At 34.0% G+C, this 27,956-nt stretch overlaps 1 protein-coding gene across 19 annotated transcripts in view; it reads right to left on the bottom strand.

The window, feature by feature from the left end:
- Window positions 1–27,956, bottom strand: part of LOC117316392 — a 91,685-nt gene that overhangs the window by 38,952 nt on the left and 24,777 nt on the right. For 15 of the 19 annotated variants that reach the window (XM_033870938.1, XM_033871029.1, XM_033870947.1 and 12 more), the window contains exons 2-4: window positions 27,445–27,483; window positions 5,419–5,583; window positions 177–344 (exon numbers count right to left, since the gene is read on the bottom strand). In XM_033870938.1, coding sequence (XP_033726829.1) covers window positions 177–344; window positions 5,419–5,583; window positions 27,445–27,483 — 372 coding nt within the window. Of the gene's footprint in view, window positions 1–176; window positions 345–5,418; window positions 5,584–19,012; window positions 19,046–27,444; window positions 27,484–27,956 lie in introns of all 19 variants that reach the window. The other 4 variants (XM_033870956.1, XM_033870981.1, XM_033871070.1 and 1 more) reach the window with 4 other exon arrangements.

Below are 27,956 nucleotides of genomic sequence, written 5' to 3'. Positions count from 1 at the left end.
AAAAAACTGTCAATGATAGCCTGCAGGTGAGATCATTAAGGTGGGTATATGTTAAGCTTAAAGAGTATCAAAGAGAAGGATATTATTCAATTCAGTACTAAGTGACATTATCAGGTGAGATAGAGAGAATCTGCAGGGCGTGGATGTGGAGTACAATTTACGACTATATGACATACCATTATCATGGGAATGACCGTTCATGATGTGACCATTTGTGGCTGGGGCATAGCCATTTTGTCTATCAAAGACCGGAGCTTGGTTATGGTAACCATTCATTTCCGGGGGTGGTGGGTGGTGGGGAGGGGAGAGTGGTGCTTGAGGCTGTGTATTAGATCTGGGTGGACCTGTAATGATGTCACAACGGAACCAAACGTTAATAACACAAAATATCGTTTGTATGGTCAACATCGATTAAAAAACAATCTTCGTGGAGTCATGATCTCTCTCCTGCTAGAATAGTAAATATCAGTAAAACAAAACAAAATACAATTTTGCATGAAATCCAGTCAGAATAAAGACCTTTTGACATAACAAAAACTGACAGCAATATGGTGTTTCATGTGATGAGAGAAATATCATTCACAACCTAACTAAACACAAAAACACCTGTAGTCAGTAGATTCAATATCCAATGTGAAGGAGATATATCTACTGAATTCAAAACAATTCTACATGGTAGACCACCTGTTTCAGTTGATTGCACATAGCAGACAGGTTAACTATACATACTTAACATGGATGGTGTTGTTTATGTTGGATGGTGTTGTTTATGTTGGATGGTGTTGTTTATGTTGGATGGTGTTGTTTGAATTGGATGGTATTGTCTTCATGCTCGGGTTGTTTAAGTACAACATTTTATCAATACTAAAGGTTAGAATAAAACACGTTAAGACTGTCACCTTGTTAAATTCAATCGTCACAACAGGTATTGTCTATCTACATTATCACAGGCAAACTTGTGTAAAGGCTGCACGGTCAATCACCACTGCACAGAAACATCAATTCGGTTACATACATGTTACCGTTGTTTGTTGGTTTTTTTTAGAATTAATGTTGATCATTTTAGTATCACTGCACTTAACACAAATGTTTATTTTTTCTCATCTAATCATTTTTCAAATACGATTTTGACATACCAATTGCGGGATCTAAGTTCTGATCTGATTGATGGTATCTATTTTGAGATGACCTTGAAGTAAGGTCACGCCGATGTGACGACTGGTGTGAGTGTCGCCCTGGAAACATGGAGGCAATTTAGCATAACTTTATTTTATAGGAAAAAAACAAAATAGATAAAAAAAAGAAAAGAAATACATTTACACTTTTTGCTAACTCTTTTTAACTTTTCAAAATAAAGCAGTCGGTTTCCACACGGAACACGTAAAGATAGTAAAAATAGCCGTACTTTTTATAGAAATGCTAATATATACATTATCTAATTCCAGATATGATTTTTATCTGTGACATGTGAGACATACCGTCCATGGCCGGAATAGAGTTTTGTGCCGAGCCCTTTGAGGCAGGTTTAGATGGGGATTCGGCAGCTCTGACGGGAGATGGTAGTCCCGCAGATTTTGGTGGAGAGGTCACTGACTTTTGTACAGAAGTTATTGACTTTTGTGGAGAACCTACAGACTTTTTCGGTGATGGTATTTCTGTAAAACGGAATGTGTATATATTCATATAATCATTGAGGATTACTGTTATATTACCGTCATTTTCTGTAACAACAATGTAACCTTCAGGTCGTCTCCGTTTTACTAATTAATGTATTTACAACATTGAAACATTACGATGTGATTGAAGGTAACCCTATCTATTTCTAGTTATACTCTTTATCGTAACATTATGATGCAATAACCCTGTCTATTTCTTTATATACTCTTTATTGTAACATTATGATGTGATAACCCTATCTATTTCTTGTTATACTCTTTATCATAACATTATTTAAGAAATAATTGTTATTTTTTGTTTTTCACTGGTGTATGAACGGCATTTTTTGACAGATATTTCAAATGACGCGCGTCAGCGCGTCATGTTGAAATATCTGTCAAAAAATGCCGTTCATACATACATTTCAAAACTATTTTTCAACGTAATGTTTGAAAAAAATCATAAGAAACAGTATTCTACGTTCGTTATACGTAGTGACGAAACAGCTGAATGATCGATGTAACAGCGTAACAGATAGTTCCAATTTGGCGGGAAAGGTAATCAAGTACACAAGTACACAAGTACACAAAATATAGTTCCACACAAAATCATTATTTTAATCATCATGAAAGAAAAATATTGAAATGTTGTCTTCAATTTTACAATTATTAACAAGTTTTAAAGTTGATAAAACATTATTTCATGTGTAATCAAACGCGATTTTATATTCACACTTCTGCATTCTCAATGTTGACGTTGGCACCGTCAACAATGTACTGTATGTATTCATACGCGGTAGGTTAATTGTTCACCTAGGAATGAACGCTAATTTTGTTAGTACCTTCATATAGAGAACACACAGTGGAAATGTAAATATGATGTGATAACCCTATATATTTCTTGTTATACTGTCTATTGTAACATTACGATGTGATAACCCTATCTATTTCTTGTTATACTCTTTATCGTAACATTATGATGTGATAACCCTATCTTTTTCTTGTTATATACTCTTTATTGTAACATTATGATGTGATAACCCTATCTTTTTCTTGTTATATACTCTTTATCGTAACATTATGATGTGATAACCCTGTCTATTTCTTGTTATACTCTTTATTGTAACATTATGATGTGATAACCCTTTCTACTTTCGCTCTCCAAATTTATTTGATATTTACTTTTAGACTAGTTATATTAACAGAAACACTTCTTACTTCAGCGTTCTGACCTCAATAAGTTATTTGTAAAAGGGTATTCCAAATTTCGCATTGCTATTTCACAGTGCTCGTTCATAATGTTTCAAGGTTTGTCATTGTCGTGAATATTTAAATTCATATAATCGTCGTTCCATTCGAAGGTCATCTTACAAGTATATCTACATTCCAGTCCACGGAAGTCTATCTAGGTCGATTCCGCGTGAATACGAATTAATGATAACCAAAGGTAATGTCTATTGAATCCAAAATAACTTTAATTGTCATTTTTTTTGTTGTATGTTAATTTCAAGATATGTATAAACGTCAAATACATTATATTTGTTTTAGATTTTTAAGTGAATTTAGAGTTCTTCAAACATTCTTTGTAGTTTTAATGTTTCCTACCTGGACGTATCCCTAAGTTGTATAACAACTCATGGGGACTTATGGGGACAGGTGTGTTTGCGTACTGTATTTAAATGTATTGTGGACACCTATCGCATCGAATGTTGACAGAATGGATAGAAGACTTATGGTCTCATTGAGGTGAATTTCTAAACCATTTAAACATAAATACTAGAATTGCTAGGTATGTATAAGATACTAGAATTGCTAGGCATATATACATACTTTTTGGTAAATGGCGCTTGTATCAGGAAAAGAAAAGTTCTTATCGATAATGTTTTAGACGTTAATTATAACTGTATCAAATAAGACAAAAATATACTGATAATAAAAGGAAATAAAGACAACAGCCGACAAGTCATATAACGACCAACCACATTACGAACATAAGGCCTGAAAAAAAGAAACAAAGTCTCCATTAATTATCAAATTGATCCGAAAAAGTTGCGAAAATTCAATGTTGCAAACTAAAACAAACAGATATTGAAAATGGTTCACTTTTTATGATATGAGACTATACCGTTATGATTTGACACAATACAGTAATGATATGGCACTATATATATTTAAAATTTGACACTTTAAAGTTATGATATGACACAATGCAGTTATGCTTTGTAACTTTATACTTATGTTTTGACAATATACAGTTTTATTTTATAACACTGTAAAGCCATAATACAAATATATGACAAAAAGACACATATCCGTGGTCATAGATTGTTTTGTGAGGTGGTGATACTACACCCTTATCTTTTACTAATGTAAATGGTAATGTGACAACGAATGGTCACGACAATACACCAAGGGCCCTGTTTAAGTGTACAGCCTCTCTGGTAAACTTCACTTCTGAGTGTTGTACTCAGTGCACATGTATGTAACCCTTCTCTATTGGTGAGGAGTTGAAATGTTCTTGAATGGTTCCATGACAAGTGTAGAATTTTGTCTGGTATTTTGTTCTTTCAAAATTGTTTAAAACATCCTTCGGTTTCCACAGCTCTTTAGGGACTCTGTGGTATCATTTGTATGGAATGTTTGATATTTATTAAATAGCCAGATTAATTCGGTGTCAAATGGAGATTTTCTCCGTTGAAGACGAAAAGGAATACTGATAGCTCTATATCCCTCTCTTTGGCTCGTGGATTTGTTACAAAAAAAAGGGGTTCTCTATACATCCACCATTTTCTTCTTTCTTGGAAATGTGACTTTTTGTCATGCCAATATAGACACAATTATGTAATTGAAATGTGTACCTGTCTTAGTGGTTTTTGATATGAAACAAGATATATAGAACAGTTTAAACCTGCAAAAGAGGTGAAGGTTGTACAAGTACAAGAGAAATGTATGGATACAAAATGTAAGTTGAACTAAACTGGCGATCTAGGAAGTCTTTTATGGTTTTAAAGATAAAATGTCAAATTTGATAGATTATTTCCAAATACAGGTGTGTATCACCAATAATGAGGCTCTTAATACAAGTAGTCCTATAATTCGTTAGTGATGTTCCCAACGAACCGTGACAGAAAACACCCCAGTGAACCCGACATTGAACCCTGTGTTACACTTGATTTCTGCGATTATATTGCCAGGGTGGAATTTAAATATTCATGGGAAATCATTAAGTGTCTCTAGCAAATCTAGACACCTGGTAACGACAGCGTAAATAAAACAATATGTCAAGATGGTTGTCAAACTCTGACAAAATATAAATATTTACGTCTCTAACTATGATTATGGTGTGCTAAGTAATTTGATCCAAAGAAAACTAAATAAAAGTTAATTATATTGAATGGGAAAATAGACCTAAAAATATTTCTGTCCGTTGCTATTTTGACTGTTATTGTAGATACATATCTTGAAAGTATATAAAGTCTGCTTCGATAATTTTATATCACAAACCCCTACCCGCTTGTGTATTCTGTCAAATTCCTATGCTTTTGAAATGTGTGTAATAGAAATACATCCTACGTGATGTATCTACCAAATAAACCATAACAAAATATGAAACCATATCTAAACCGAACTAGCTTTAAAGACAACATAAGGACACGAAGGCAAAATGAATACACTAATCATTGAGAACAGAATTTAAAACAGGATGTCAAATTACTAAACGGCGAAGTCAGCAAACAATGAACACAGGCAAAACGGTACTTACTTAGATCGACTTTTGGGTCATCAGATCTTGGTAAAATTGGTTCAGCTGGGATTGTTCGTGGAAACGACGCCTTTACGAAGTTGTTGTTTACAAATCCTTTGATGCGGAAGTTACCGACAGAACTGGCGTGATTATTCAAGTTCTGGTCCAAGCTTCTTGGTGTCGCTAGAAAAAAAATAATAACAAAATCAGTCCTGGTACTTCAGATACGAAATTAACTATACTGTATACATTTGATTTTGGTAACATACTATATGTTTAACAACATCAATTCTAAATATTGCTATTTTATCTTTTGTTCCAAAAACAAATTCAGCCCCCAAAACCATTTCCATTGACACAACCAGGAGGCTTGAAATGGAAATAGGGATGTGCACTGCTTGGGGTATGGGAGACGTGGGAAGGCTTCAACAGGAGATGAGAAGATGTGGGAACGTGGGAAGGCTTCACCAGGAGATGTGGGAAGGTGGGAAGGCTTCAACAGGAGATGAGAAGATGTGGGAACGTGGGAAGGCTTCAACAGGAGATGGGAAGATATGGGAAGGTGGGAAGGCTTAACACAGTAGATGTGGGAAGGTGGGAAGGCTTCAACAGCAGATGAGAAGATGTGGGAACATGGGGGGACTTCAACAGCAGATGAGAAGAAGTGGGAAATGTGGGAGGCTTGAAATGGAAAAGGAAAAGCATGGGATGAATGGGATAAAGCAAGAGTGGGAAGGGGCAATGGGCTTTTGTCTTTTAATAATGTGATTGACAAAATACTTAGAAAAGCAAAACGATGTTACCTATTTCATAAAATTCTCTGTATGTCTCTAGTATATTATAAAAATGTCAATATCATACATTTATATAGATATCAGATATAGATGTCATTAATATGTAAATCTCAGTCTTAAGTCAATGCCAGCTTCTGAAAACAATGTCAATATGAGTGACACAATAAGTGATTATAAATTATAACATTAAACAATAAATATAGATTAGTGTTTAACGTTTTATCAGTTTGAACAGAAATTAAAGTTTGCACACCAACAATTACAGGTTTATATACACAAAGATGATAACGTCAGTTATAGCGGGCAATAAAAATGTTCTTAAATTTGATCAAAATAGATTTTACGGCTCTTGATATTTGTTTGAATTATAGAAGTTAGATTGCTGCTCAAATACATTTTCAAGGAGTAAAAGGATTGTGATGTAATGTCACGAATGATAAAGAGCATTCAAGTAGATGTAAGTCCGAGCACTTTAAAGACAAGAGACACTTTCAGTAAACTGCTCTTTCGAGCATTAATGTCAAGAGTCTTTCAGGAGGGATCGTTTTCAGGTATGTTATATCGGTGCCCCATGTCCCTTCGAATGTATATGCGCCCAGTGTTCCTTCTTAGTATGAGAATGTGCCAGGTGTATCCCTCAGATAGATTGAATAAGTGCAGTTCACAAATCACAATAATGATAAAGAATGGATTGTGTCGATGATCCCAGAAATTTACAGTTTGTTAGAAAAAAAAGATATCAACATTTATTTTAAGCAATGGCTGTTTAAACCTTGTTGGTGACAGCAAAAACAACTTTTAGTTTAATTTCAATATTCGCATAATCCGATGTTAGTACATGTGTATGTTATATCACTACATTTGTACGTTACACTCAATCATTGATGGGTAAGGAATCTGGCATATAAACAATTGAAATATTCATCTTTTCTTTATTAGTCACTCTCCCATTGTTGAACTAAGGAATTGTCTAGGCATGGTATATATAAGAATGTTTAGGGATAATGAAAACTATACCTTTGTGTTACTTTCCTATGAATGGATTAGAGGAATGTGTCGGCCCTAAATAGGTATAATGAAAACAATTCCTGTTTACAGCTTAATGTTTACTTCTGTAATCAACACAGGTCAGTATCACTACGATTATGGGATTATAGAACTGGGAGTGACATAACAAGTTGTACCCCTACATAATCCACAAACCACCTCTAATTAGTTCTTCTGACAGGTAACCAAGGTCTACTGTTATCTAATCGTTCTGTGTTTAAACTTATAAGTCTTAATACAGACTGGTCACAAACTAATGTCAATGTTGGGAAGGTGTATCAACACCACTTCCCTCTATTATGTAGACATACCAATAATTCGACCAGGAAATGAAGTCATTCAAACACAATTACATATAATATGAACAAAAGCCTGCTATCATAATTAGGATATCTAGAGTTAATTAAGGACATATGCCATCTTACCATAATACACAGATGTTGTCTCTCATAATCAACTTTATTCAATTGTGTTATCAATGTCCCATGAAAGGAATAAGTTTTATATGGTTACTTCGAGATGTATCATTGTTTAATCATCGATTAATGCATGTACCAAAATATACATTTGTGTTGCCGTGTAAACATTTTTTATTTAATAGTAGTAGTTTGGAGGTTTATTTATATTTATTTCTACCACAATACCCTGTGTTATTCAACTCTCAGACCATCAGTTAATCATTACAGCTGTTGATTAACGATATGTTTATACCACACGTGGTATAAACTCTGTACGCATTTTGATTGGCTAACGCGGTGAACTTTGACCCAAGCTGCAATTGTTATTGACGTCATCAATAATCTAATGACGTCACATCACCGGGTCCCGGACGTCACCGGTACACTTTATTTGCATACGCGAAATTATACTTGGCCACGTTTCCCTTTGATTCAAGCCGATATCATTGTGGTAGAAACAGGTCACACGACTCGAAATTGTTGGATATGGAATTTATTTCAGACTCGTAAGTTATTTTTTAAAAGTTGCAAAAAACACTCGCTAAAGCTCGTGTCTTTTGTAACTTTTAAAAAATAACTTACTCGTGTGAAATAAATTCCATATCCAACAACCACTCGTTGTGTAACCTCTATTTATATCACAGCAACATAGCTGTCCGAAAGCTGTTAACACATTATCATCTGTGGTTATTGTGTCTTTAGCAACCAGCCAATGTCTTCCTCAACTCCCTGGGGAAACATGCAGCCGGAGCTGCCATTTCGGCGAAAACGACATTTCTTGCACTGCCCTACCATGTACTCGTTTACAGTTGAGTCGACTGGAACTCAGCGGAGTAAAGTATCTTGTTTAATGATACAAGTAGCGGTCGTGCCAGGACTCGAACTAGCGACTCTTCGGTCACGCAGTCCTGCGTCCTACCACTAGACCATCGTGCATTGACGTTCACATTGCTGAAATGTCAGTATGATGCCCAATAATACCAATGTATGTATCGATACCGTGTAAAGTGATTATGAATTTCCTCTGCATGGCAGCTGTATACATTGCTAAGACAACAAGCATTCATACACAATCAAGTGTGAAATGTCCCTGATTAAACCTTAGTAAAACGACAATGTTTATAGTTTAATTCTCTTTGTGCTTCATCTTACCCTGTGAATTATACATATATATAATTTTACCCTTGCTTGACGTTCTTTGTCTAAGATTCTTTGTCATAAGGCATTAAATCATATATCTATAAGAGTAGAGTTATTTGTTCCTATCCTACTGAATAACATGAATGGAAGTGACACAAGTACAGGTGTGTAGTATAGTCATTAATATTACATTAGGTACATTACATCTGTGTTGTTCCCGGTTGTCTGTGTTGCAGGAGACATGGGGCACAGGCACAGATCTCCTTCATTTGGTCTAACACAGAGAGGCTGGGGTGGGGGTGGGGCTGGGGTGGGGGTGGGGGTGGAGCGAGGAAATCCTGTAGGCCGAGTGAATTTGAAATATATAATGATATAATACTAGTAAATTTGAGGGTAGGATGTGCATTAAATTCAAAGCAGCATTAGTGAATTAAGTGTGCAGTGCCAAATGTGAGTGATTCACCTGAGCAACACAACAACAAAAACGACTGTAAAGCCAACTGTAACTAAATGACATACCGTGTATGTGATAATGATGTTATAACTAATGACATACCGTGTATGTGATAATGACGTTATAACTAAATGACATACCGTGTATGTGATGATGATGTTATAACTAAATGACATATCGTGTATGTGATAATGATGTTATAACTAAATGACATACCGTGTATGTGATAATGATGTTATAACTGAATGACATACCGTGTATGTGATAATGATTTCATAACTAAATGACATACCGTGTATGTGATAATGATGTTATAACTAAATGACATACCGTGTATGTGATAATGATGTTATAACTAATGACATACCGAGTATGTGATAATGACGTTATAACTAAATGACATACCGTGTATGTGATGATGATGTTATAACTAAATGACATACCGTGTATGTGATGACGATGTTATAACTAAATGACATACCGTGTATGTGATGACGATGTTATAACTAAATGACATACCGTGTATGTGATGATGATGTTATAACTAAATGACATACCGTGTATGTGATAATGATGTTATAACTAATTGACATACCGTGTATGGATAATGATGTTATAACTAAATGACATACCGTGTATGTGATAATGATGTTATAACTAAATGACATACCGTGTATGTGATAATGATGTTATAACTAAATGACATACCGTGTATGTGATAATGATGTTATAACTAAATGACATACCGTGTATGTGATAATGATGTTATAACTAAATGACATACCGTGTATGTGATAATGACATACCGTGTATGTGAGAATGATGTTATCTCAATTGTTTATTACTTTGGGCCCTTTGATTTATCTCTTCATGTCATATTCATCATCCATTAAACTAAGTGAGCTAACTGAAACTTTGACTTTAATATTTATGAAGGGGTAGGCGAAGGTATTGTGGAGACTGCAATAGTCCAGTAAATTCTCCATAATACCTTAGCCAATATACAAGGTAGATTATATTATTTGTTTATTTAACGGGTTTGAATAAAGTAAGTTAACAAACGGTTGTAAAACATGTATCATCACTTTCTGATATAATTAATTATAGCTAAAGCGAATTCCTTATGTGTTCCCATTGGTATCAACTGGTAAAGATTGATGTAGTATAGGTATCGTATTGACTGGTAAAGATTGTTGTGGTAAAGGTATCATATTGACAGGTAATGATTGATGTAGTAAAGGTGTCGTATTGACTGGTAAAGATTGTTGTAGTAAAGGTATCGTATTGACTGGTAAAGATTGTTGTAGTAAAGGTATCGTATTGACTGGTAATGATTGATGTAGTAAAGGTATCGTATTGACTGGTAAAGATTGTTGTAGTAAAGGCATCGTATTGACTGGTAAAGATTGATGTAGTAAAGGTATCGTATTGACTGGTAAAGGTATCGTATTGACTGGTAATGATTGTTGTAGTAAAGGTATCGTATTGTCTGGTAAAGGTATCGTATTGACTGGTAAAGGTATCGTATTGACAGGTAAAGATTGATGTAGTAAAGGTATCGTATTGACTGGTAAAGATTGTTGTGGTAAAGGTATCATATTGACAGGTAATGATTGATGTAGTAAAGGTGTCGTATTGACTGGTAAAGATTGTTGTGGTAAAGGTATCATATTGACTGGTAAAGATTGTTGTAGTAAAGGTATCGTATTGACTGGTAATGATTGATGTAGTAAAGGTATCGTATTGACTGGTAATGATTGATGTAGTAAAGGTATCGTATTGACTGGTAAAGATTGATGTAGTAAAGGTATCGTATTGGCTGGTAATGATTGTTGTGGTAAAGGTATCGTATTGACTGGTAAAGGTATCGTATTGACAGGTAATGATTGTTGTGGTAAAGGTGTCGTATTGACTGGTAATGATTGTTGTAGGTAAAGGTATCGTATTGACTAGTAAAGATTGTTGTAGGTAAAGGTATCGTATTGACTGGTAAAGATTGTTGTGGTAAAGGTATCGTATTGACTGGTAAGGATTGATGTAGTAAAGGTATCGTATTGACAGGTAATGATTGTTGTAGTAAAGGTATCGTATTGACTGGTAAAGATTGTTGTGGTAAAGGTATCGTATTGACTGGTAATGATTGATTGTAGTAAAGGTATCGTATTGACTGGTAAAGATTGTTGTGGTAAAGGTATCGTATTGACTGGTAATGATTGTTGTGGTAAAGGTATCGTATTGACTGGTAAAGATTGTTGCAGTAAAGGTATCGTATTGACTGGTAATGATTGATGTAGTAAAGGTATCGTATTGACTGGTAATGTTTGATATAGTAAAGGTATCGTATTGACTGGTAAAGATTGTTGTAGTAAAGGTATCGTATTGACAGGTAAAGATTGTTGTAGTAAAGGTATCGTATTGACTGGTAATGATTGTTGTGGTAAAGGTATCGTATTGACTGGTAAAGATTGTTGTAGTAAAGGTATCGTATTGACTGGTAATGATTGTTGTAGTAAAGGTATCGTATTGACTGGTAATGATTGTTGTAGTAAAGGTATCGTATTGACTGGTAATGATTGTTGTAGTAAAGGTATCGTATTGACAGGTAAAGATTGATGTAGTAAAGGTATCGTATTGACTGGTAAAGATTGTTGTGGTAAAGGTATCGTATTGACTGGTAATGATTGATGTGGTAAAGGTATCGTATTGACTGGTAATGATTGATTGTAGTAAAGGTATCGTATTGACTGGTAATGATTGTTGTGGTAAAGGTATCGTATTGACTGGTAATGATTGTTGTAGTAAAGGTATCGTATTGACTGGTAAAGATTGTTGTGGTAAAGGTATCGTATTGACTGGTAATGATTGATGTAGTAAAGGTATCGTATTGACTGGTAATGATTGTTGTGGTAAAGGTATCGTATTGACTGGTAATGATTGTTGTAGTAAAGGTATCGTATTGACTGGTAATGATTGTTGTAGTAAAGGTATCGTATTGACTGGTAAAGATTGTTGTGGTAAAGGTATCGTATTGACTGGTAAAGATTGTTGTAGTAAAGGTATCGTATTGACTGGTAAGATTGTTGTGGTAAAGGTATCGTATTGACTGGTAAAGATTGTTGTGGTAAAGGTATCGTATTGACTGGTAAAGATTGACTGTAGTAAAGGTATCGTATTGACTGGTAAAGATTGTTGTAGTAAAGGTATCGTATTGACTGGTAATGATTGTTGTAGTAAAGGTATCGTATTGACTGGTAAAGATTGATGTAGTAAAGGTATCGTATTGACTGGTAATGATTGTTGTAGTAAAGGTATCGTATTGACTGGTAAAGGTATCGTATTGACAGGTAATGATTGTTGTGGTAAAGGTATCGTATTGACTGGTAAAGATTGATGTGGTAAAGGTATCGTATTGACTGGTAATGATTGCTGTGGTAAAGGTATCGTATTGACTGGTAATGATTGATGTGGTAAAGGTATCGTATTGACTGGTAATGTTTGATATAGTAAAGGTATCGTATTGACTGGTAAAGATTGTTGTGGTAAAGGTATCGTATTGACTGGTAATGATTGTTGTGGTAAAGGTATCTTATTGACTGGTAAAGATTGTTGTGGTAAAGGTATCGTATTGACTGGTAATGATTGATGTAGTAAAGGTATCGTATTCACTGGTAATGATTGTTGTAGTAAAGGTATCGTATTGACTGGTAAGGATTGTTGTGGTAAAGGTATCGTATTGACTGGTAAATATTGTTGTGGTAAAGGTATCGTATTGACTGGTAAAGATTGTTGTGGTAAAGGTATCGTATTGACTGGTAAAGATTGTTGTGGTAAAGGTATCGTATTGACTGGTAAAGATTGTTGTGGTAAAGGTATCGTATTGACTGGTAAGGATTGTTGTGGTAAAGGTATCTTATTGACTGGTAAAGATTGTTGTGGTAAAGGTATCGTATTGACTGGTAAAGATTGTTGTGGTAAAGGTATCGTATTGACTGGTAAAGATTGATGTAGTAAAGGTATCGTATTGACTGGTAAAGATTGATGTAGTAAAGGTATCGTATTGACTGGTAAAGATTGATGTAGTAAAGGTATCGTATTGACTGGTAATGATTGTTGTAGTAAAGGTATCGTATTGACTGGTAAAGGTATCGTATTGACAGGTAATGATTGTTGTGGTAAAGGTATCGTATTGACTGGTAAAGATTGATGTGGTAAAGGTATCGTATTGACTGGTAATGATTGTTGTGGTAAAGGTATCTTATTGACTGGTAAAGATTGTTGTGGTAAAGGTATCGTATTGACTGGTAATGATTGATGTAGTAAAGGTATCGTATTCACTGGTAATGATTGTTGTAGTAAAGGTATCGTATTGACTGGTAAGGATTGTTGTGGTAAAGGTATCGTATTGACTGGTAATGATTGATGTAGTAAAGGTATCGTATTGACTGGTAATGATTGATGTAGTAAAGGTATCGTATTGACTGGTAAAGATTGATGTAGTAAAGGTATCGTATTGACTGGTAAAGATTGATGTAGTAAAGGTATCGTATTGACAGGTAATGATTGTTGTGGTAAAGGTATCGTATTGACTGGTAAAGATTGATGTAGTAAAGGTATCGTATTGACAGGTAATGATTGTTGTAGTAAAGGTATCGTATTGACTGGTAAAGATTGATGTAGTAAAGGTACCGTATTGACTGGTAATGATTGATGTAGTAAAGGTATCGTATTGACTGGTAATGATTGTTGTGGTAAAGGTATCGTATTGACTGGTAATGATTGATGTAGTAAAGGTATCGTATTGACTGGTAAAGATTGTTGTGGTAAAGGTATCGTATTGACTGGTAATGATTGATGTAGTAAAGGTATTGTATTGACTGGTAAAGATTGATATAGTAAAGGTATCGTATTGACTGGTAAAGGTATCGTATTGACTGGTAATGATTGATGTAGTAAAGGTATTGTATTGACTGGTAAAGATTGATGTAGTAAAGGTATCGTATTGACTGGTAAAGGTTGTTGTGGTAAAGGTATCATATTGACTGGTAAAGGTATCGTATTGACTGGTAAAGATTGTTGTAGTAAAGGTATCGTATTGACTGGTAATGATTGTTGTAGTAAAGGTATCGTATTGACTGGTTATGATTGATGTAGTAAAGGTATCGTATTGACTGGTAAAGGTATCGTATTGGCTGGTAAAGATTGATGTAGTAAAGGTATCGTATTGACAGGTAATGAGTAGTGACTGTTGTAAAAGCATGAGCGGCTCAGGTAGTTAATTTATCAGAGGTCAAAGGAATTACATTTTGTGATAATTGTAATCCATAGAAATGGATAGACATGGTAAAAATGTTTCTAATTAAAATCTTAGGTTCGATAATATCCTCATTTTATTAACTTGTGAATCTGGCTCCTGACAGTTCAAAAAATGTTGGGCATATTACATTACTGTTTACAACAATTACACAAGCAGCTATAGAAACAGGAGTAAGCTGCTACCAAAGAAAAAACTCTACCCATAATGCATGTACTACCCATTTCTAAATCCCTTGTTAGGTAATGACTCCAGGTTTCATATACAGGGTATATACACAGTTAGGTTGTCGTAAGATACCTAGTGATATACTAAACAGACTCAGGGTGCCATCTGTCATGTCCATTTCTGTAGAAAGCTTGGCCTATTCCATCCTTACACCTATTGAATGCTTTTCAATATGAACTTTTCATTGTTACCTCAAAGTCTTCAAATTATACTGAAACATATACCTACAGTAATTTAAATTTCACACACATAAACTGTATGCTGTTCTACCATTCCTGAAGGGAAAGTAATGATTTTGTAAACAAAGGTAATTTATAATCAAGACAGTTCACATGTCGCTATAGGAGAACATTTGGTAATGTGCCAGCATAAATAATTAATGTGCTCAGAACACTGTTCCTTTGAAGACTTAAGGGTCAAGGTAATTATTCCATAAGTAGAGGAAATGACATAATGAATTTCTCCCTGGTGATGAAGAGTACACTAGATAATGGCAGAGTGCTTCTCCTAACACAGAACATGGAAACAGTGACCAACAACATCAACTAAACAACTGATGAAGTATAATACAGCTATACAAAATTAATGATGATAGATAAGACATTCATGGAAAGCATTGTCCATAAAATGTACAAAAAAAGCAGCCATAGGCAGCCATTATAAGATTTAAAAAACATAGAATTGCACTGTTACATTTTCACATTGTCTAATACTATTGGATCCTACTGACCTTTAGGACTGGCGTTGGCTCTATCCCCCCTGTTTAGTTTATTTTCACATTGTGTTACATATTGTATGTATATGTATATGTATGTATATGAATTTTGAAACTCTTCACTTGTATCCCAAGTTTTTTTTAAATGAACATTTAAAAGATAAATCTATAAATCAATTATAAATCTTAACCATTCATTTGGGTCATGTATTTGTTATTCAGCGTATATTGTGATAAGATTTATGTAACACATTAAATTTTTCACTGAGTAAAAGTTTAAATGGTGACATTCTATCATCGATGATTGTTAATCTTGTATCATGCAGGATGTCAGGATCTGTTGAATATCTTTTGGGATTTCAAAGTTCATAATTGTACAACATTCTGGAATTCATGGTTCAACTATATTTATACTCAGGATTCCTATATTCACCAAATATTTTAATACTCAGGATTCCTGTATTCACCAACTATTTTAATACTCAGGATTCCTGTATTCACCAAATATTTTATACTCAGGATCCTGTGTTAACCAAGTATTCTAAGACTAAAGATTCCTGGGCTCACCAAGTATTCTAATACTAAAGTTTCCAGGGCTCACCAAGTATTCTAATACTAAAGTTTCCTGGGCTCACCAAGTATTATAAGACTAAAGATTCCTGGCCTCACCAAGTATTCTATGACTCAAGATTCCTGGGCTCACCAAGTATTCTATGACTCAAGATTCCTGGGCTCACCAAGTATTCTAATACTCAAGATTCCTGGGCTCACCAAGTATTCTAAGACTAAAGATTCCTGGGTTCACCAAGTATTCTAAGACTTAAGATTCCTGGGCTCACCAAGTATTCTAAGACTAAAGATTCCTGGGCTCACCAAGTATTCTAAGACTAAAGATTCCTGGGCTCACCAAGTATTATAAGACTAAAGATTCCTGGGCTCACCAAGTATTATAAGACTAAAGATCCCTGGGCTCACCACGTATTCTAAGACTAAATATTCCTGGGCTCACCAAGTATTCTAATACTCAAAAGTCCTGGGCTCACCAAGTATTCTAAGGCTAAAGATTCCTGGGTTCACCAAGTATTCTAAGACTCAAGATTTCTGGGCTTACCAAGTATTCTAAGGCTAAAGATTCCTGGGCTCACCAAGTATTCTAAGACTAAAGATTCCTGGGTTCACCAAGTATTCTAAGACTAAAGATTCCTGGGCTCACCAAGTATTATAAGACTAAAGATTCCTGGGTTTATTGTTAGTAACAAAACATCAGTTTTGAAATGAGCATGGTACCTGGTATTCAGCATCCAGGATTTTCATGAATTTGCAGATATTCTAAGTTAACCAGGTAATTTTCTGTGCTGTCATGGTAATAGTAGAACCACTAGCATAACTACGGATTAAAATTATAGTTTCACCAATAAAGATCACATATATATGAATTGACTGAAAAGCATATCGTTGTAATGGTTCAACTATATTTATACTCAGGATTCCTATATTCACCAAATATTTTAATACTCAGGATTCCTGTATTCACCAACTATTTTAATACTCATGATTCCTGTATTCACCAAATATTTTATACTCAGGATCCTGTGTTAACCAAGTATTCTAAGACTAAAGATTCCTGGGCTCACCAAGTATTCTAATACTAAAGTTTCCAGGGCTCACCAAGTATTCTAATACTAAAGTTTCCAGGGCTCACCAAGTATTCTAATACTAAAGTTTCCTGGGCTCACCAAGTATTATAAGACTAAAGATTCCTGGCCTCACCAAGTATTCTATGACTCAAGATTCCTGGGCTCACCAAGTATTCTAATACTCAAGATTCCTGGGCTCACCAAGTATTCTAATACTAAAGTTTCCAGGGCTCACCAAGTATTCTAATACTAAAGTTTCCTGGGCTCACCAAGTATTATAAGACTAAAGATTCCTGGCCTCACCAAGTATTCTATGACTCAAGATTCCTGGGCTCACCAAGTATTCTAATACTCAAGATTCCTGGGCTCACCAAGTATTCTAAGACTAAAGATTCCTGGGTTCACCAAGTATTCTAAGACTTAAGATTCCTGGGCTCACCAAGTATTCTAAGACTAAAGATTCCTGGGCTCACCAAGTATTCTAAGACTAAAGATTCCTGGGCTCACCAAGTATTATAAGACTAAAGATCCCTGGGCTCACCAAGTATTCTAAGACTAAATATTCCTGGGCTCACCAAGTATTCTAATACTCAAAAGTCCTGGGCTCACCAAGTATTCTAAGGCTAAAGATTCCTGGGTTCACCAAGTATTCTAAGACTCAAGATTTCTGGGCTTACCAAGTATTCTAAGGCTAAAGATTCCTGGGCTCACCAAGTATTCTAAGACTAAAGATTCCTGGGTTCACCAAGTATTCTAAGACTAAAGATTCCTGGGCTCACCAAGTATTATAAGACTAAAGATTCCTGGGTTTATTGTTAGTAACAAAACATCAGTTTTGAAATGAGCATGGTACCTGGTATTCAGCATCCAGGATTTTCATGAATTTGCAGATATTCTAAGTTAACCAGGTAATTTTCTGTGCTGTCATGGTAATAGTAGAACCACTAGCATAACTACGGATCAAAATTATAGTTTCACCAATAAAGATCACATATATATGAATTGACTGAAAAGCATATTGTTGTAATGTTTTAATGCACTAGGCTTTAGTTATCTAAGGAAGTCATGTGTGTTTCATTATGTGAATTATATAGACTACCATAAAACAAAACAAAATACAAATTTTAAACATTGCAAAACAATAACAGAGAATTTTTGCCAACAAATGTGTGGGGATAAAATATAAACAAATCTGATATCATTATACTATGTGCAAGTATTTACCATCCACGAACATTATAGAGGGATTTATCGTCCTGCAGTTCATTTTTATGTTGTCCTGAAGATTATATCAGTCAAGTTCTGTAAATCAGTCAGCAAAAATTATAGATATTAATTTAACAATTAATGTACGTTTATAAATATTTTACCATTTTTGTGTTCATACCTAACGTGGAGACATCAATAAAAGCATTAGACTGATATATATACACTAAAATGTCATCCTGAAAACAATATGTGTTAATTGGTAGGACAAAAATACCAATAATATTTAATAGTATCAACAAACATTGCAGAACGAAATAACCTACATTGTTTGTCTTTTACAATGAAAGATAAAAAATAGATCAATAAAAATCCCCATGTATTCGAACATTTTTTCATTTTTTCAAACATCACCATGTGGAAGTACAGCACAGCAACCATGTGAGGGACTGCAGGTACATGTGACATATTGGGTAGAGGAGGAAATGTGTCACAGCAACCATGTCAGGGACTGGAGGTACATGTGACATATTGGGTAGAGGAGGAAATGTGTTTATTATTGAAGTACGGAGAACAACATATCCTATAAAGAAATGAACACTTAGAATACAATGCTACTCACTTTGCTCCACGTTTGTGTTATATCCCGGGCTCGCTGTTGTAAAACCACACAAAACAAATAGTTACTCTGTTGTCATATCATGTGTGCTGTACAGTGAACCAATACATCTATACACCATACCTATACTTAACGATATATTGTGTTGTCAGGTATGTTTACACTCCGCCAGGTAGAACCACGCATGGGGATTTCGTGTTCTTACCTGTTCTATAGGATTACCATTATAACACTGCTATACATTTACACTGCACGGATATCTATAGGCGTGTTGTCCATAGTGGATACCTACCACTACGTAATGTATGGGGTTTAAATATGACTTGTGAGCTACCTTATACATGTGCTATGGTCTTAAGTTGATATAACCAATTAATGAACAACCTAGCTTACCTTTCTCTTTACCTAATAAGCTTTAGGCTAACATTGACAAGTAGTTGAATTTTCTTGTTAACAAACTAAGTTGTCTATAGTCCTACAGAGATGAAATCAACTTGTCTAATTTAAACAATTATTGCAACACAAATCTGTTAAAATGTGTCTCTTCTAGTTTAACTTTGTTATATATTCACTGACTGTCCACTTAATCATTTCTGTATTACACACATAGCTGTCTAAAATAGTTAAAATAATTTCAAATAAATAATTAATTATTGTGCAATTACCATAATCAAGTTGAAATTATTTTTTAATGATTCTATTTATTTATTTTTTTCTTTCACTATTGAAATACTTTATTATTTATTAGGTCTTTCAAGTGGTAAATTGAAAAAATAAGCATGGCATGTCTGTCATGTACTAGTTGAACTATATTCATTGCTACAGAGATAATAGTCCATACTATTAAATTAATTAATGACCGTTTATAACAGCCTGTGCTAACTGAATAAAAAATCTAAAAATAGAGCATTATTTGTTTAAATTCTAAAGGTCTGAAAAAGTGAGACCTATAATTTACACATTCAATATATTCACAAAGATTTAACATAATGTGGTATATTATTTTTTTATGTTTCAGAATAAAGTGGGTGTTATGTTTAAATTCTGCAACAGATATGATGTTTGAAAAAGATTACATAGAGATAATCACTATTCAGTGTCCAAGTGTAATAAATCTACAATAATTAAATTATCTGAACTACCATTAAAGCTGTACAGAGGGGGCAATAAGGAGGTCAGGTCAGTGGGAGTAAGTCTACCTGTGTGTTTCCAGGTATATATTCAATTTATTATCAAAACCAACCAATCTAAACTGTCTGTTGCTTTCTTTATACATCTCAGAAGTACTTAAATGAATAAAAGAATGTAAATATTGTAGATATATTACCACTGATATATACCTTTATACTATGTACATGTCCAATTTACCTCAGTAGGGGACTTCACTAAAACATAAACTTGTTACCATATGAAATAGGAGCATGTTTATGCCTGGTCAGTGTAGGAGTAATTATCCCTTACTACCTAACTGTTACAACATGCAGCAGGTAAAACCACTTTGTTCATCAAAGACATTTTCTTCTTTAAAACACTTTTTTTTGTACTGTGTCGAGTTGTACAAAGATATATTGTATATTTTTTATCAAGATCGATATATTCCCCTACCATATCATATCATTACACATTAATCTTGTCTTGTCATGTACAGTGGTGATTTATAAGTATCAATACTGTTGGATTGAATATTTGCATTTCACTGTGATCATGCAGTAATGTCCAAGATTTAATTGACATTTCTGAAGTTTTAGAAGTTTCAATTAGCTGACAGAGTAATTGAAATGTAATGTAATACCAAACCATGGACTACAAAATGGTGAGTTTAGTCAATACAAATTCTTAACTACATTTGTATTGGGTTTCATTCACAGATATTTTAACTACATGACATCATTCACAACTTACACATATTCATTCAGGGGAAGATAATCAGAGAACAGTAACTTTACGAAAATAGTATATATTATCCTTAACATTTAGATAATTTACATCGTATGAAGTAGTAATTAAGTGACAGTATACTTGTCTACTAAATACAATGTAACCATATGTAACCATGACAACAAAATACAAATCATATGTACCCAATATACTAACACAAGGATGGTATTTACAAAAAAAAACAAAAAAAAACAGTGATTAAGAAATTACTGATATTTTAGTTTATACCACTTTTCAATATCAGCCAATTAATCTTCATTGGTAAATATAGGCCACCACAGCAGGTATTAACGTATTAACGTTCGGTGGTAAATATAGGCCACAACAGCAGGTATTAACGTTCGGTGGTAAATATAGGCCACAACAGCAGGTATTAACGTTCGGTGGTAAATATAGGCCACAACAGCAGGTATTAATGTTCAATATGTTGACATTAAGGATGATTGACCCTCCTCAATTATACCCTAATCCCACAGCCTTCAAACAGATGTCTATATTGGGAAGAAAGTTTGCGGAACACTTCGTGATCCATAAACCATGTTAACTCCAAGTTAATATTTATCAAAGCAGGTAAAGGTGGCTCACTGTAAAACTTTACTTAAACAAATTCTACTTAACATTTATTGGAATAGTTCGCTGTGATTCCATTAGATCTGATAGGTATACATTCTGACTTTGGTCAGACGGTTCCTGACCTTACTGAGAATTTTGTAGTCAAATTTGGCCAGTCTGTGTTTAGTCTCCGATGTATTATTGACTGATCAGATTCTCCTGTCTGTGTTCAGTCGCCTGGGAATATGTTGACCAATGTGATATGTTACCGACTCCTGAATACTTAGCTTTAATGTGTGTGCTAATGTCTTTCAGAAACCATTGTCAACATTTAACCAGGGGAGATAATCCTCTATATCTACAAACATCTCTGTATGCGGCTACCATCCATCACCCACTTAACTACTGTTACCATGGTGTGGTAGTAATGGTTATCATGAACAATCAACATCACCAGTAAATAAACCTAACAATAAATCAGGATAATCTATATTCATACCTACACATACATAATCTAAAATTTTAGTAAAATTATTTTGTAAAATCAAAAAAATTGCATGATTACCCATTAAAATTGCTAAATTATACTAATAGCTGACTAAAAGAAATATTTATAATTAAAGAGAAGCATTCCCTAAGGTGATTTAATACTATATCTCCATAGCAATGTATCAATACCTGTGTTTGTGTGAAATTGGTTGTGGAAAAGTAGAAAATGTGCAATTATGTAATTAAATGTTACATGCAATTGAACAGCTACTAGTAATTACTAGTAATACTTAACTGATTTCTTCCCACTGGCTATTCAGGGGAGGTAGTCATGACAGCTACATATAGTATATGCACTCAACTGACCCATGATGTCCCTTGTTACCCCGACAACCAGAGCCCTTGTTTTAAAGTCCTTCCTTATTGACCTGCCATATGGCCCCTTTGTGTAACTGACAGCCACTCACGTGGGTATAGTTTAACACTGTGGTACTTAATTAATCAGAAAAAAAAGAAAAGTTTTGTTTATAAGAATAAAATGCTCCATCAATTAATAATCAGTTTTTCATGTTGTTAAAGAATGAAATGTTTTAATTTTCTATTACAATTAATTAATACATGGTTATAAAAAAGTCTCTAAATGCAGCAAACATGATTTATAAGGAATGTTAAAGGAAATCATTTTTTTTTTAATTGTTTTAATAGTAATGCTTCATTATCAGAATTTGAGTGCCCATGTTGATTTTTTCAATATTTTTTTTAATACATCTTATTCATTTACCAGTTTTGATTAAAGTTTTAATATTAATTTTTTAACCCACAATAATAAACATTTGTTCCATCATAAATACACACTACCTGCCACAATTGCAACCTACTACTCGTTTAGTGATACCTCCTTATATCCTGCTCTTTGATGTGTATGTTTACAAGATAACTAGAAATGGCATAAACAAACATGAAAAACATTTTTCCAAAAACCAACTTAAATATTGTGATATGTCAGTTATAGCACCTAGCTGAATCGCATTAGTATATAACCAGGGTTGGTATTATTTCAGTACAAATACTGTATACTGTTTTACAGTACAATGTTAAAATCTCCTTTCTATTCACTTAGTTTGTTTCCATTGATAAAGTGTTACTCTCTGAGGTATGGTAAGTGTACATGTAATGTAACATATGGATTAACAAGCTTGTCAACAGGAATGCTTTAACACCATTTTAGAACCAGGGTCAAACAGAACCAATAAAGTGATCCAGACTTTTAAACCCATAAAAACCATGCCCTAAAGTTTTCCTTTGATCTTTAAGGCACTGAGGGTATTGTTTCAATTTTGTAATGAAGAATCCTTGACCAATATATGTTATAACTGCAAGGGTCTGTTGGTCTGTTTATATTGACAACATGACACCAGGTAGACAACAGTTATATATTGTATATTGACCTTACTATATACAGGAATTAAGTGTTCCCTCTACTGACTCCCCCCCCCACTGTGTGTACAGTTTATGTCACATTTGTGTGTTTGATTGGGACAATTATTAATGTAGGCTGCCTATCAACCTCAATCTATTTCCATTCTACAGTCCACAATTACATCATTTTTGAAAATTAATGTTCTTAATGGGTTAGCATTCTGAAATCATTGTAATTAAATGTTGAAGAATGGTTTAATCCAGAGGATGACCAGATTTTCTTCTGTTTGTAAATGTTACCTTTCCTGTGTGTACAGTTTATGTCACATTTGTGTGTTTGATTGGGACAATTATTAATGTAGGCTGCCTATCCGACATGTAGTAACTGTGTAGATCCATATCATTACGATGGTATCCAACATGTAATAATTAAACTGTGTATATCATTACGACGTGTACGACATGTAGTAACTGTGTATATCCCTATCATTACGACGTGTACGACATGTAGTAACTGTGTATATCCATATCATTACGACGTGTACGACATGTAGTAACTGTGTATATCATTACCACGTGTACGACATGTACTAACTGTGTATATCCATATCATTACCACGTGTACGACATGTAGTAACTGTGTATATCATTACCACGGTGTACGACATGTAGTAACTGTGTATATCATTACCACGGTGTACGACATGTAGTAACTGTGTATATCATTACCACGGTGTACGACATGTAGTAACTGTGTATATCATTACCACGTGTACGACATGTAGTAACTGTGTATATCATTACCACGTGTACGACATGTAGTAACTGTGTATATCATTACCACGGTGTACGACATGTAGTAACTGTGTATATCATTACCACGGTGTACGACATGTAGTAACTGTGTATATCATTACCACGGTGTACGACATGTAGTAACTGTGTATATCATTACCACGGTGTACGACATGTAGTAACTGTGTATATCATTACCACGGTGTACGACATGTAGTAACTGTGTATATCATTACCACGTGTACGACATGTAGTAACTGTGTATATCATTACCACGTGTACGACATGTAGTAACTGTGTATATCATTACCACGTGTACGACATGTAGTAACTGTGTATATCATTACCACGTGTACGACATGTAGTAACTGTGTATATCATTACCACGTGTACGACATGTAGTAACTGTGTATATCCATATCATTACCACGTGTACGACATGTAGTAACTGTGTATATCATTACCACGGTGTACGACATGTAGTAACTGTGTATATCATTACCACGGTGTACGACATGTAGTAACTGTGTATATCATTACCACGTGTACGACATGTAGTAACTGTGTATATCCATATCATTACCACGTGTACGACATGTAGTAACTGTGTATATCATTACCACGTGTACGACATGTAGTAACTGTGTATATCCATATCATTACCACGTGTACGACATGTAGTAACTGTGTATATCCATATCATTACCACGTGTACGACATGTAGTAACTGTGTATATCATTACCACGTGTACGACATGTAGTAACTGTGTATATCCATATCATTACCACGTGTACGACATGTAGTAACTGTGTATATCATTACCACGGTGTACGACATGTAGTAACTGTGTATATCATTACCACGGTGTACGACATGTAGTAACTGTGTATATCATTACCACGTGTACGACATGTAGTAACTGTGTATATCCATATCATTACCACGTGTACGACATGTAGTAACTGTGTATATCATTACCACGTGTACGACATGTAGTAACTGTGTATATCCATATCATTACCACGTGTACGACATGTAGTAACTGTGTATATCCATATCATTACCACGTGTACGACATGTAGTAACTGTGTATATCCATATCATTACCACGGGTATGACATGTAGTAACTGTGTATATCCATATCATTACCACGTGTACGACATGTAGTAACTGTGTATATCCATATCATTACCACGTGTACGACATGTAGTAACTGTGTATATCATTACCACGTGTACGACATGTAGTAACTGTGTATATCCATATCATTACGACATGTAGTAACTGTGTATATCATTACCACGTGTACGACATGTAGTAACTGTGTATATCCATATCATTACGACATGTAGTAACTGTGTATATCCATATCATTACGACGGTGTACAACACCTGTATGATGTTGGTCCCACACTATCAGGCCAGACTTATATATATACTCACAATAGAATGTAAGACACCCCTACCTTTAATACTTTGATATCCATTTCCTTTTTATATGTGTTATGATTAGACTTTATTTAAAATCCTTTAATTCACTTTTAGGATTACGAGGAGTGTAGAATCTACTCAAACGTACAATAAATCATATCAATGTCCAGTGTTGTCAGATACAAATATGGCAGATACGATAGTGTAATACAAATTCTCGACACTTATTGCTATCATTATTGGATGTACATGTACTAATCCATGTGGAATGTACAAATACTTTTATTACACAGATGAAAGATCGAGTTAAAACCGAGGAAAACATTGTTCTTATTTCATTGCTTTATCATATTGCCTATACATTAAGTTGGGAAAATTGCAAGAAGGTTTTGAAAAGTAAATTATTCTTTTAAACTTTACTTCATTCCTTGATATACAAAAGGGATTCAGAAACAAGTGATTAAATTTACACTACAAATCAACACCAATAGTAAATGTACTTTGTTTATGGCATAAATATAATCATTCCTTTCTCTACTGTACATGGGACTTTGAACACCTTGATGTACAGGTATGTATGTTACCCAATTGTTTATATTTATTAATCAGCCATGCATTGTATGTGGTGCGGAGTCATTAGGGACCATTCAACTAAAATTTCCTAGAAAATCATTATATTGTGGCTTATTGTGATCAATATATGTAATTCACTCACTAGCTTGACTAAAGTGTAATGTGACTAATACACCACTTAAACCAGCATAAGTAATGGAAGCAAAAAGTTGTATATCAAATTAAAGAAGAGGTCAACAAATTCAAGAGAAGTAATGATTTAAAGAATCAACATTATTATAACCAAATATAAAATAACATGGTAACGCAATGCAATATAGTGACTAGCATGTTAAAATGTATAACATCCAGACAGGGAGGTCTGAATATGTTACAAATAGAAAATTAAATCTCAAAATGATAGAGGGGTGGGGGGGTTAAAATCTATTTCAGGTTCATTTTACTTGTTAAGAAAGGAATATAACATAAAACTGAAGAAATAAAGAAACAGTTAAGTATCCCAGAAATCCCATATTAGAAGGATTTACTATATTATTTTACCAACTTAAGAAAATATTGACAAGTAATCTTTGAGTTAAAATGAAAGTTCCAGTAAAAAAGAAGCTTAATACTTATACCAAATTAAAGCATGCGCAACCCCAAACCGACCAAATTGACCAGTGAATATGATATGATAGAGAACAATACTCTGTGCCTTTAGATACATAACAGCTTTGAAGATATAAAACTATTATACATTATAATTAGCAGATGTAGTGTCCATATCATATACATAATATAACTATAAATTCACCAATCAAATTTTGAAACATGTATTCTATTGATAAATCAGTAAGAGAACATTTGATAGACTCTTAAACATTAATCAATAAAACATCTTGACTAGAACATTAGTATAAAAAAGAACTATGTCAACAAATCAAGTAATAAATTAGCACTTACTGATACAATTATTATGATTATGATCAATAAAAAGCCAACTACATGTAGACTAGTAAATGAGGAATATACAACTGTAGGCCATTAACTATAGCACTAAGTTTGGCAGGCCCCATGTGCCTCTTGTCTGGTTTTCTATTGATATCATGTGTGCTGAGTATAAGTTAATGAAGAATATACCTATGACACCTCTTGACCAGACATGCATGACCTTGATCTTACAATCAAGGTGAAGGTCAAAATAAAAAAGTTTATAAATATAGAACTATAGTGATGTATGTAAAACTAATGTTTTACCATTCAACTTGTCAATCTCTTCCTTTGGCAAATGTCGCACTGCAAATTTGGAAGAAAAGTCATCAATGAATGGAGGAAAGAAACATCTTGATTTAAACAATAAAACATTATTATAATACACTGTCAACTGTCTATACTGTCAAAATACTATATAGTGTAAGCCAAAAGTTTTATATCCCTGCTCCCAAATACATAAAAAAAGATACGATAAGAAATGTAGTAACAGAATAGAAATAGATCCCCAGGAAAAAAGTTGAAATAAAAAACTAATCTCTAGTTCAACATAAGGTCTTATCAAGTGAAGTACCTAAAGGCTTGGTAGGAATTATAATTACACACTATCAAAATAAAAAGTTCATCAATTATTAAAGGGAAGAAACTCACTTTGTTATGTAATGGAGGTGGAGAGACTAAACAATACTATTTTGTCATCCCCTTTGTTGGAGGTTGAAAGACTAAAAAATACTATTTTGTCATCCCCTAGCTATGTTGGAGGTTGAAAGACTAAACAA

Source organism: Pecten maximus, chromosome 2 (genome assembly GCF_902652985.1).
Source record: "Pecten maximus chromosome 2, xPecMax1.1, whole genome shotgun sequence".
In the NCBI taxonomy this organism is placed as follows: Eukaryota; Metazoa; Mollusca; class Bivalvia; order Pectinida; family Pectinidae; genus Pecten; species Pecten maximus.
Note: the sequence above shows the minus strand (reverse complement) of the source record. Positions and strands in the feature narration are given on the sequence as shown.